Source organism: Ochotona curzoniae, unplaced genomic scaffold (genome assembly GCF_017591425.1).
Source record: "Ochotona curzoniae isolate NIBS_2020 unplaced genomic scaffold, NIBS_Ocur_1.0 scaffold_2587, whole genome shotgun sequence".
Lineage (NCBI taxonomy): Eukaryota > Metazoa > Chordata > Mammalia > Lagomorpha > Ochotonidae > Ochotona > Ochotona curzoniae.
Window position 1 is genome coordinate 4,511,388 of NW_024467096.1, and position 12,940 is coordinate 4,524,327.

Here is a 12,940-nt window from a genome sequence, read left to right on the forward strand (position 1 = left end):
TATTTGATTATTTTATTAAATACATTTTTAAAAGATTTTATTTTTACTGGAAAGTCAGATATACAGAGAGGAGGAGAGACAGAGAGGAAGATCTTCCGTCCAATGATTCACTCCCCAGGCGGGCCGCAACGGCCGAAGCTGAGCCAATCCGAAGCCAGGAGCCTCTTCCAGGTCTCCCACACGGGTGCAGGGTCCCAAAGCTTTGGCCCATCCTCGATTGCTTTCCCAGGCCACAGGCAGGGAGCTGGATGCGAAGCAGGGCTGCCGGGATTAGAATCGGCGCCCATATGGGATCCCAGGGCATGCAAGGCGAGGACCTTAACCACTGTGCCATTGCATCAGGTCCCATATTAAATACATTTTTAAACCCAGCTTCTCTTTCTGCATTTCCTAGAACTCCCATAACCCTTATATTTGGTCTTTTAGTAGTGTCTCTTAATTTTTGAATCCTTTTTTATTTAGCTTGACCCAGTTCTCTTTCCAGCTTTTTGATTGCTTCTCCATTGTGAGAATATCTTCCAATTCTGAGATTCTTTCTCAGAATTCTGTTCTTCATTCTATTATTGAGACTTGCCACTGTATTTTTAATTTGCTCTATTGTGTCTTTCATTTCCAATAATTTGGCATGATTTTATTCCAGTGTTACTTCCTGTGTGACATACTGATTACATTCCTGCATGTGCTTCCCATTGTTAAGAAGCTTTGTAACAAATGTTTTGAATTCTGTATCTCCCATTTTCTCAATGTCTTTCTCAGTTAATTCTGAGGTTGGCAAAGGTTTTGCTCCTTCAGTAAAATTCATTGTGCCTCTGTCTCTTCTTCTGCTCTTGGTCATTGTACTTCTATTTAGCAGTTTCTTCACCTTGGGACAGGTTTCTAAGCTATGTCACCCACAGGTTTGCAATTCAGTTTTGCTTATTGTGTTTGGTGCGTGTTTCTTTTTTTGCAGTCACTTGTGCCACTCCCTCCAGTGAGTTCAGATCTGGGCTCCTATGTTAGACTTCCACTATGGTTTCCACAGCCCCAGCTCCCGGCTCAGCACTCTACCTCCTGTGATCCTGTTCTGTTTCTTTTCTTTTTTTTTTTTTTTTTTTAAGATTTATGTATTCTTATTGGAAAGTCAGATTTACAGAAATCTGAGAAATAAATCTGAGAAGCCAGAGAAGAGAGAAAGATCTGTTGGGTCACTCCCCAAGTAGCCGCAATGGCTGGTGCCAAACCAATCCTAAGCCAGGAGCCAGGAACTTATTCCAGGTCTCCCACATGGGTGCAGGGTCCCAAGGCTTTGGGCCATTCTGATTTGCTCTTCCAGGCCATAGGCAGGGAGCTAGAAGGGAAGTAGAGCTTCTGAGATTAGAACCAGCGCCCATATGGGGTCCTGGTGCACGCAAGGTGAGGACTTTAGCCACTAGGCTATCACGCCAAGCCCAAGCCAATTGCTTTGTGTAATTCACAACAGCAACCACAGGAAGCAAGTGCAGCCTTTTCTTCAAAGGGTCTTTGGTGATCACCTCATCCAGCCCCTCATGACTACCATGTGCCCTAGTGTGGTGTTTTTCACCTCCACACAGCCTATGGCTGAGTCAAAGTTTGCGTTCTCAAAGTTAATCTCTGATGATGCTTGGGAATTTTGTTCTTAACCAAATCTAGACTTTGTGAACAGCTACCATCATGAGACCTCATCTCCCAGGAATGAATGGCATGATTGAACTGGCCCCTCCCCAGGTACTTCCCAGCTCTCATCTGCTCTAAAAACCCCTTCTATCCAACAGGTCAGTGCCATTCAAAGTGTGGTTCTGAGGAACTTACAGAAGATGTGAAGTCCATGATTACACTCCCAAAATCACCAGATAAAAAGATTAGGGGGGAGGTACAGAAATCTGACCAAGAAAAACTTACTTATTTATTAGAGAGAGAGGAAAGGCATGATGGAGAGAGTGGTGAAGAAACAGAGGAATAAAGAAGTAAAAGAGAGCGAGAACGTGTGTGTGTTTGCATGCGCATGTGTGTGTAAGAAGGGAGAGATGAAGGAATCGGGAGAGAGATGCTATCTGCTAACTCACTCCCCAGATTTTTGTAAACACTAGGACTGGGCCAGGACCTCAGAGCTGGGAATCCAATCTAAGTCTCCCACATGATGGCGGGAACCCAAATCCTTCAGGCATCACCACCATCTCCCAAGGTTTGCAGGAAGCTGGAGGCAGGATGGAGGGCCACGTCAAGAGCTCCAGAATTTCAACATGGGATGTAGGCATCTTGACTGGTGTCTTTACCACTAGTATCTGCCCCAGTCTGCAGTTGGAACAACGACTGTGATTTACAGCATGCTGATCAGATAAAGTCTAGTGAGAAGTGACTCAAATACTCTCCTCCATGACTCAGGGACCAAAGCTCTAAGTTAGGTACTGAACTTAGCTAAAAGAAGTCATGGCCCAGGTGCCCTCCCCAGCACCTTCCCAGCCCTCACTGTGGACACTTCTGAACAATGCCATGCTGGTCTCTCAGAGGAACCAGCTAAGTCCTGTCTCCTCTGTGGCCATGCATAACACAAGGCAGCAGAGACCACAAACAACCTGTGAGCACATCCGTTAGTGTGGGCTATTTCATAGTAAGTCATCTTTTAAATGAAAAAGACCTTCTCTAAACCATAAGAGCTGATAGACACCTGTACTATTGGATCCTGCAGTCCCACTTCTGAGGATAATCCTTTATGCCCGTACATATAACATGATTCACTATAGACCCGGATGTGATAAGACTGGGAAAAATCAAGGTGCCCATCACAGTGGAACTGGCAGAATAAATCATAGCATGCCATACAACAAGACACAATGAGGATGCTGCATCCGGACTGACATGGAAATATCTCCAACATACAGTTTAAAGGAAAAAAAAAAAAAGCTAGGTGCAGCACCCATGGCTACCTCTGTGTATTAAAGAGGGAGTGGTCAGAGCCCACATTACGGTGTGACTGTACGTTCAGAAGGACAGCAGGAAGTGTATATGAGAATGTGGTTGTCTCTGGTCGGGGTAGGAGCTGAGCAGAAGGGATAGGAGTGAGATTTCACTCTTCCCCCGAGTATATTTTGGGGTTTGGAACCATGTGAGTAGCTTCTTTATTAAATAAATAAATTTAATTAAAAATGAGCATTTATTGAAGCTCTCAGAAATAGCAAGGTATGGTTCCCCACTTCTGGCAGTTTTGGTGTCCGGGAAGATGGAGAGCTCTTTCTAAGGTTACAGAGGGTAGACTCGGGGCTCTCAGCCGTCGTCTAAAGCAGCAGTGGGAATGGCGGGTCTTGGAGTTTCCCGCCGGCCGAGGAGAAGCAGCACCACCCAAGGTCCGGGCCCAAGGGTCCCAGTGCGGCTTCTAGTATCGAGGCATCAGCTGTTCCCGACTCACGGAGGAGGCGTGGTGGTAGCGATCCCGGGAAGCGAAGTCAGCGTTCTCCTGAGTGAGCTGGGTCATTGCCATGTCAACCCTGGCAGGGGACGGCGCCAAAATGATCTGTTCCTGGGGGGACCGCAAGCTCCTTCAGGGAGAGAGAGAGCAGAAAGAGACCCAGAGGGTGGTAAGGAGCGAAGAGCCAAGTGGAGACCAGGGAAGGTAAGTCTGTTCTGGTCAGACCATCCATTGTGCACATGACCGAGCAGGGTCTGAAATGTTGCCCATGTAAGCCTTGGAAGCTGCTAGGGAGGACAGCTTCTGAACAACGCGGGACAGTCTTTAGAAAAGTTCATGAAAAGTGGGCATTACAAAAGACTAAACAGATCGCACCTTTCTGTGCCACAATAAACCTATGCTTTAATGTCACTTTTTCCACGAGTTTTTTTTTTTTTTTTGAAGTATCCTCACAGCAAATTTTAAAAGTAGGATGATCATTACCTTCTTAAGCAGAAAAGCATAAAACAATATTCACATGGTAGGAGAAAAACTACAACGAGGACTTTTGCCTTCCAAATGGTGTCATAGTAGGGCTCTGTAGCTTTTCTTTTTCTTCTTCTTCTTCTTCTTTTTTTTTTTTTTCAAATGAATAATGGAGTAGAGAAGCTGGGTGATTAGGAGAGCAGGAAGGGAAAGTTTCTCCTGACAGCTTGGAAAGCAAGTTGGACCAGGAATGGATTCCCAGAGCCACAGTCATAAGGCAAATAGCAAAAAGGCAAGTTGCAAAGTTTTGGAGAGAAAAGGTGGTCTGCAGGCAAACGGCGAGTCCCAGAGGAGCTCTGCATTCAGATACAGCTGGATGAAGCCTACGCTAGAGGACGTGCGAGAGGAGAACGGAGGAAGCCAAGTTCAGACAGGTAGTCCCCGCAGCTTCAGAACACAGAAACAGCCATGGCTCCATCACCAATCTGCTTCGTGGTCTCGGGAGATCTCTTGACCTCCTTCCACCTCTGTTTGTTCATCTTCCCAGCTCCCCGCCAGGCCCAGCCGTCTGTGGGAGGGCCTGAAGTCTGGAGTTAGGCAACCAAGTGCCTCTTCACCATTTTACTCTCAAAGAATTGTGCCCGTTGCTCATCGTCAAGTTCAACTGTTTCCATCCGGAACAGATATGAGAGCCGTAAAAAGGTAGATGTTTATTTTCATCAATTGGTTGAAGCAGAAAAGTTTTAACTAATACTCTGGCAAAATGTTACACCACTCAAGTTCCGATCACCTGATTAAAGGCGTGGCAGTCATTTGGCGATAACTGATCTAAACTATAGAAGCAGAGGGTTCTGGGAATGTGGTTTTGTAAAAGCTGCATAAGCTAAGGTTAGGGGGTGGGATTGTGCCATGGCTGTCGAGATTAAGTGGGTGCTGCCCTTATCCCCTAGCAGAGGGCCTGCTTGAGTTCTGGCTCCCCTGCCCTGCAGGCTGGCAGCCTGGAAGGCAAGACATAATGGGCTCAAGCACTCATGTCCTTCCCACCTGTGTGGGAGACCCAGACGGAGTTCCAGGCTCGTGGCTTTGGTCTGGCCCAGCCCAGCCTGGTGAGAGCATTGGCCAAGTGAAGCAAGAGATGACAGATCTTTCTTGCCCTTCAAACAAAATAATAGTAATTTTTAAAAAAATATAAGTAAGGTTAGAAAGGGACATAAAATGTCAAATCAATCAAGGCAGTATTTTTACCAGTGCCTTAAAAAAAAAAAAAAAGATGAAACCATCACATTCTTTTGAGCTGGGAGTAATAACATATTTTACTTTCTAGTCTAGAATGGTTTAAGAACTCTTATTTGGACAGTTGCTATGGTTCCAGAAGAGAAAGCCTTCTCAAGGTCAGGATTAGCATCACATTGGTGCAGATGTAAGAGGGAGTAATAGAGCAAATTCTTCTGCCCAAACCCAGAAGGACACAGAGGTTTGAAGGATGTTTGGTGCTGCAGGGAGGGGAAAGTTCAAAGCTACAGAATGGAAAACACAGCAGCTTGCTTTTTATTTTGAAATGAATCATCATCCTGAACATTGCAGATTGTCTCCTAGGAGCCATGGCAAGGCCAAGGGTAGATGGAGACTGCCCACTTCCACTTGACTTCTACTCCAGCCCAAACACCTGTCCTTTCCCAAGAGCCATCTTTTACAGAGCTCTGCATTCAGAGCTCAGGGAACCTCAGGACTCCAGAGTACAACAAAAAGAGTAGTCACCTTCAAGGCCACAGTTGGTCTTACAGCAAGAAAGGACTAAAAAAATGTTCTTGTTAATCAGATAAGACCAAACACTCTCACCCACACAGTACTTTTCAGCTTCAAAATCTGTAGGCAGCATCCAACATAACATCTGTTTCCAAGTGAGCCCAACCTTGGACCTCACCCTCCTTTTGGCTCCACCTGGACAAGTAACCCAGCTAGCCTCGGCAGGTGAGGATGGGTAGCCCCTCCTTCCAAACTCCAGCCTCAGTCCCTGGGCCCCCTTTCTTGGTTTCTGCAGCCCCTGGTCTTTTTTGGTTTTTGTCATCATCCCAAACTCTAACACTGAGGTTTTCTTTCTTGTAGCAATTTAAATTAAAATCGGTGGTTCTTGTAAAGAGCTGTCTTGAAAAGGACTCTGGGAAATGGAGGGTTAGTGTTTGGTGGGCTTGGGGTTTCAGTGTGGAAAGATGAAAGGTTCTGGATTGGGGATGATGGCTGGACCACAACACAGAAGTACAGAACACCACTGGGCCATCAGCTTTCAAGTGGTTATGGTGGTGGATTTTATGTTATATGTGTATTTTGCCACAGCAACAATATGAGAGAAAATAGAAGGCTCTGCATGTACATCTGGGACCAATGGAAAAGGGTCCCAAGATCCATTAGCAATGTCTTGGCGTGGGAGTTGGGAAATACTGGCAAGTGCATCTAGAGTTGCAAAAACAAACCAACCAAAATGAAACCAGATAAACACTGGGTGGGGTTCTGCCCGGATATTCCCAGCCTGAAGCCTTGGCTGCTGACACAGAAAGCGGACACAGGGTAGAGGTCATTCTTGAGGATCCCAAGGCTTTTGAAGTTGAGAAAGCATTGGCAGTGTGAGAGCTGGAGCAGGAAGGACATCAGGGTGCCTGATTAAGCTGGCCTTCTCTCTGGCGCCTTCTGCTTCTCACAGAGGTGCATCTGCCTCTCCTGGCATCTGGACACTGAGGAACTCTGCTTGACTTCTGCACTTAGCCTCTGCATGACCACGAAGGTCATGCCTACCGCCCCCTGATGTGAGATGCAGGAATGCAAGCCCTGGCTTCACATTGCCTTTGCGTTCTGATCTTGTGTGTGATTATGCACGGATGTTACCGTGAACTGCCTGAGAGTTGGGGGCCGAGATTCATGAGCCCCACTGTGGGTTTCTAAAACAAGCCTCCACTCATGATCACTGAGGGTTGGGGGGAAGAGGGCCCAAGCTGATAGGAGCTTCTGAAGGGATGTTACCGTGAACTGCCTGAGAGTTGGGGGCCGAGATTCGTGAGCCCCACTGTGGGTTTCTAAAACAAGCCTCCACTCATGATCACTGAGGGTCGGGGGGAAGAGGGCCCAAGCTGATAGGAGCTTCTGAAGGGATGTTACCGTGAACTGCCTGAGAGTTGGGGGCCGAGATTCGTGAGCCCCACTGTGGGTTTCTAAAACAAGCCTCCACTCATGATCACTGAGGGTTGGGGGGAAGAGGGCCCAAGCTGATAGGAGCTTCTGAAGGGATGTTACCGTGAACTGCCTGAGAGTTGGGGGCCGAGATTCGTGAGCCCCACTGTGGGTTTCTAAAACAAGCCTCCACTCATGATCACTGAGGGTTGAGGGGAAGAGGGCCCAAGCTGATAGGAGCTTCTGAAGGCCTGATGCATGGGGTCTGGATGTCCTGGTGGAACACAGAGGGGAGCAAAACCCAAGATTCCTGCACATTCTCAACTGCCAGCTTCCCACACTAGGCCCAAAGCCAGCTGGGAGTGGGGTATCCTGGACACCTCCCAGGATTCTGGACACTCACTCACCCTGGTACTGACCCCTCCTTACCACCACCACCAATGCGCACAGACCTGCAGGTGGGGGTCAGAAGAGACCTCATCCATCGGAAAAAGCTGAAGTTGGAGGCTGATCCTGTAGGGAAGACATTTACATTAGCGTTTATGAAGGCGTGAGCTGCTACAATCCCAGGTGTTGCAGCGTTTCTGTTTTTCTTTTCTTTTTTTTTTCAAATGGCTTTTTGAGATACAAAAAGACACACACATACAAACACCCACAGAAAGACATGGAGGGAGAAAGTGAGAGAAAGAAAAAGAGCTAGAGGTAGAGAGATACACAGCCTCCACCCACCAGTTCACTCCCCCAAATGCCTGCCGTAGGAGCTAGGAACTTCATCCGTGTCTTCCACGGAAACGGCAGAGACCCAACACTTGAGTCACCAACTTCTGCCTCTCGGGCCTTCCATTAGCAGGAAGTGGGACTTGGGAACTGGGGATCCATGGCAAGCCCAGACAGCCCAAAGCAGCACGCAGGAGGCACCAGGCTGCCAGATCACATACCTGCCCCACAGAAGCCCAGTTTGAACAGGGTCAATGTATTTAAACTCCCAACATACACGAGAACCAGCAAACGTCTCTATAGGTTTTACCAAATATTTTTGGAAAAGAGAATTCACCCATTGCTTTTGTGTATGTTTAAAATATTCACATAATAATTTATAAATACTTTAGAAAAATAAGTCAATGTAATTTTATAAAATGCTTTTCCAAATCATATATACACAGGTTGCAAACTGATTAATGAGATAATGTCAGATATATGATCAGGAAGTTAGTATTATTTTGAGAGGCCTGTGTCTGAATATCTGTCTAATATCAATGGTATATGGTGTTTCCTCAGTATCTTTCCGGGACACATTTTAGACTTGCACTCATATCTAAAATTGCTGAGAGAAGACACTCTGTTGCATTGTATTGTGTGACAGAGGGAAGATAACAAAACATTTTATTAACATTAATTAATAACTAAGAATGTAACATCAACCTTGAAAAGAGGAAGTCTTGAACTGAGCCAAACCAAAGTCAGGAGCTAGGAGCTTCTTCCAAGTCTCCTTCATGGGTGCAGGTTTCCAATCACTTGAGCTATTCTCTACTGCTTTCCCAAGCCAAAAGCAAGGAGCTGGAAGGGAAGTGGAGCAGCAGCCAGGACATGAAATAGCACCCATATGGGATCCCAGAGCTTTGAAAAGGGAGAATTATTCCAATTGAGCAATCATGCAGGGCTACATAAATATTGTGGAATTTGCTTGTCAATTTCTACAAAAGAAGGGAGCTCAGATTTTGATGAGTTGTGTCAAACCTATGTAAGAAGTTAGGGACAACTAATGTCCTAAGAATATAGAGTCTTGGGCAGAAAAGAAAAAAATTAATATAGAGTCTTCTAATTCATGATCACAGGATGCTTCCATTTGTTTGTTTCTATAATTTATTCTCATCAACACCTTAATGTTTGCATTTTTCATCTTTAAATCATTAATTTCAAATTTTAAACTAACTAACCTTGTCTTCCTGGGATAAACCCACTTAGTCATGAAGTATTAGCTTTTTCATACGCTCGTATTGTTGGATTCCATTAGTTACCATTTTGTTATGGATTTTTGGATCTATGTTCATAAATAAGTAATTGCAATTTTCCAAAGAGTTCTTCTAGAACTGATGATATTCTTTCTTCCATAAGTGTTTGGTGGAATTCATTAATGACTACCAGTGAACTTTGGATCTAGAGTTTTCTTTATGAAAATATTTTTAATAAACTTATTTAATTTCTTTAAGGCATAATTTGAATAGCTGTATAACTATTTCCTCTCCAATGAGTTTTACTAGTTTGTATATTGCAAGGAATTTGCCCAATTCATCTGAATTGTCAAATTTATTGAAATAAAGCTATTTATAATATACCTTTATCTTCTTTTAACATGAAGACTCTTCAGTGATGAAATCTCACTTATGGAATTGGTAATTGATGTTGCTTTTATTATGATCAGTCAGGTTTTAGGGGTTTATCAATTTTATTGATGTGCTCATATAACACATTTTTTTCTTTTACTGGCATTCTTTTTCTTCTCTTTCATTTTACACTGTAATTATTTCCACTTTAACTTTTGTCATTTCCTTTGTTTCTTCTTAAGTTGGATTTCATTTACTCTTCTTTTTTAAGTTGAAAGCCAACATCACTGATTTGAAAACTTATTTTCTAATAACGAACTTCATGCTGTAAATTTCCCTTATGTGATGATAGCATCCCTTAGGTGATGGTACTTGAAAAGTTTGTGAAAAAAAAAACAATTAAAAGACACATTTATTTCATTGCGAAAAAGGTTCTGAAATCCATGCAGATATTTTCTGTGATATCCATTTCCTTGAACTTACTGAAGATCTTTCAAACTGAGTTGGCTAGCTCCCATAATTTTGAATCTCTGCATTTTTATTAGGGGAATATTTTGTAATTTCATTTCTATTTTCTTCTTTGACATGAGCGATTCATTTCTATAGTTTATTTCATATTCTTGGTTACTCAGTGTTCCTCTAAATATCGGGGAATATTCTGAATCTTTCTACTGCATGTTTCTAATTGACCAGAAAGCATTGCTCTTGTATTGTCTAGAGTATTTTATTTTTAGAAACTTGTTTTATTTCTCCTAAAATATGGATCATCCTGGCATGTACTTCACTTAAGTTGAAAGGAAGGTCTAGGGGCCGGTGTGTTGCCTCAACTGGCTAATACTTCCAGCTGCCCGCATCTCATATGGGCACCAGTTCGTATCCCAGTTGTTCCCTTTCTGATTTGACTTTCTGCTGATGGCCTGGGAAAGCAGCAGAAGTCGGTACAAGTGCTTGGACCTCTGTATCCACCTGGGAGACCCATAAGAAGCTCCTGGCTCCTGGCTTTGGATCAGCTCAGCTCCTGATGGAAGATCTTTCTCTGTTTCTCCTTCTCTCTGTAAATCTGCGTTTCCAGAAAAAATTAAGTAAATTTTAAAAAAGAAAGAAAGAAAAAGAAGCTGTGTTCTGTTTTGGTGGTAGCGTTTCTATAAATGTCAGCCAGCCTTGTTGATAATATTATAAAGTTTTCCATAGCTTTACTGTTTATTAGTTCTATCAGTTGCTGCAGGAGTGAAGAACTTGTCTTCTGCCAGGGGCCATTTGGATATTTATAACATCATATACAGGCCATACAACATTATTAGCTTAAAAATTGGCTTGCTTGGGGGCCAGCAGTGTAGCATAGCACATTAAGTCACTGCCTGCACTGCCAACATTCCAAATGGGCACCGGTTTTTATTTCAGCTGTTTCCCTATTGATCCAGTTCCCTGGTAATAGCTTGGGATAATCAGAGAAAGATGGCCCAAGTGCTTGGACCTGTGTTACCTCTGTGGGAGACCCAGAGGAAGCCAAGGTTCCTGGCTTTGGCCTGGTTCAGACCTGGCCATCGTGGCCACTTAGAGGGGAGGTTAAATCAGCAGATAGACGATGATGATGATGATGTGTGTTTTTGAGTATGTGTGTGTGTGGTTCTTTTTCTTTCTGCAACTCTTTCAAATAAATAGTCTTTAAAAACGAGGCCTGCTATAGATTTACTGAGTTTCGAGTCTTGCCTGTGGTTTCCCTTGGCAGAGACGGAACACATCAAGTTGTGAGGCTTCTAGGGCTCATGGCCCGTCCCCCCTCAGCTCTGAATTACTGGGAGAGAGGTGTTGTTGAAATCTCTGGCAATGACTATGTCTTTTTGTCTTGTAGTTATATTAGGTTTTGCTTCATGTTCATATTTCAAAGCTCTGTTTAAGTAAACAAATGTTAGCATTTATTATGCTTTCTTGACGATTTTTTTTTATAAGACTTCTTTTTAGAATTGTGTTTTTTTTTTTTTCCCTGAAATCTACTTTGTCTGGGACCAGTGTGAGGCATAGCCTGTTAAGCTGCTGCCTGTGACACTGGTATCTCATGAGTATTAATTCGAGTTTCAGCTGCTCCACTTCCAAACCACCTCTCTGCTGCTAAATCAGTGGAAGATGGCCTATTTTGGCACCTGCTCACCCTTGTGGGAGACCAAGATGAAGCTCCTGGCTGCTAGCTTCAGCCCGGTCTGGTTCCAGCCACTGTGGCCATTTAGGGAGTGAACTAGCAGATGGAGGATCTCTCTCTGTCCTTTACTCCCCCCCACCCCCTGTAACTCTTCCTTTCACATACATACATACATACACACATACATAAAAGAGAAATCTACTTTGCCTAACTGGTAACATAGCCACTTCAGCTTTCTTTACATTAGTGATAGCCTGGTATGTCGTTGTCTAAACATTTACCTTTCTTTTCAGTTTTTAAATTTATTTTTATTTATTTGAGAGGCATAGATCTGTCACCTGCTGGTTCACTCCCCAGAAGATTGTAAGAGCTGGAACTGGGTTAGACCAAAGCTAGGAGCCAAAAAGTCGATCTGAGTCTCTCACATGGGAGCAGGGACCCAATTACTTAAACCATCTCCAATTGCCTCCCAGTGGGCACAAGAAGTTAGAATTGGGAGCAGAGCTGAGACTTGAACCCAGGTCCTCCAGTATGGGATGTGAGCATTTCGAGTAGTAGTTTAATGATTAATGACACCTGCCCTAATCTCTTTATTTTGCCTGCGATTTTATATTTAAATAAAGATTTATTGTAGGTAGCATATATTTGGGTCATGCCGTTTTACTCAATCTGATAATACTTGACATTTAACTGGGAGTGTTTAGAGCATTTATACTTAATGCAATTATTGATGTGGCTAGGATTATATAAACCATTTCATTAAGTTTTTTAAAGATCAATGAAAAGGCAGAGTTAAAGAGAGGGCAAAGAAACAGAGAAAGAGAAGTATTCCATGTGCTGGTTCATTTCCCAAATGGCTAGAATAACAGGGTCTAGTTAGGCCAAAGCCAGAGTCTAGACATTCATCCCAGTCTCCATGATGTATAACAGAGGCCAGAGTGCTTGGGCCAATATTCTTCTGCTTTCCCAGGCACATTAGCAGGGAGCTGGGATGGCAGTGGAGCGGCCGGGACTGGAACTGGTTCTCATACGGCCTGACAGCAATACAGGCAGGGAATTGACTTGCTGTGCCACAACAGCAGTTCCTTATTATTTGTTCTATGGCTTGTCTACATATCCTGCAATATCGTTTTCCTCTTTTTCTGCTTTATTTTCATTTCAGATTTGTTTCTTTTCATTTAATCTCCTCTATATCTCACCATTACTCTTTGTTATATTATTTTAACAGTTGTCTTATGATTTATAGCTCACACCTTAAACTTACCAAACAGTATAAAATCCTACAACAGGGGCTGACACTGTGTCTCAACTAGCCAATCCTGTGTCTCCAAGCACCAACATCTCACATGGGAACCAGTTTGTGTCCCAGCTGCTCCATTTCCCATCCAGCTCCCTGCTTACGGCCTGGGAAAGCAGTGGAGCATGGCTCAAGTCCTTAGGACCCTGCAC

At 43.8% G+C, this 12,940-nt stretch overlaps 1 protein-coding gene across 2 annotated transcripts in view; it reads right to left on the minus strand.

Annotated features, from left to right (window-relative positions):
* Positions 1-3,360: 3,360 nt before the first annotated feature.
* The window catches only part of SLC12A8 (solute carrier family 12 member 8), a 122,179-nt gene continuing 112,599 nt past the window's right edge, over positions 3,361-12,940 (minus strand). For both annotated transcript variants that reach the window (XM_041002823.1, XM_041002822.1), the window contains 2 exons: positions 7,483-7,543; positions 3,361-3,533 (listed from right to left, as the gene is read on the minus strand). In XM_041002823.1, coding sequence (XP_040858757.1) covers positions 3,371-3,533; positions 7,483-7,543 — 224 coding nt within the window. In that variant the 3' untranslated portion in view covers positions 3,361-3,370. The remainder of the gene's footprint in view (positions 3,534-7,482; positions 7,544-12,940) is intronic.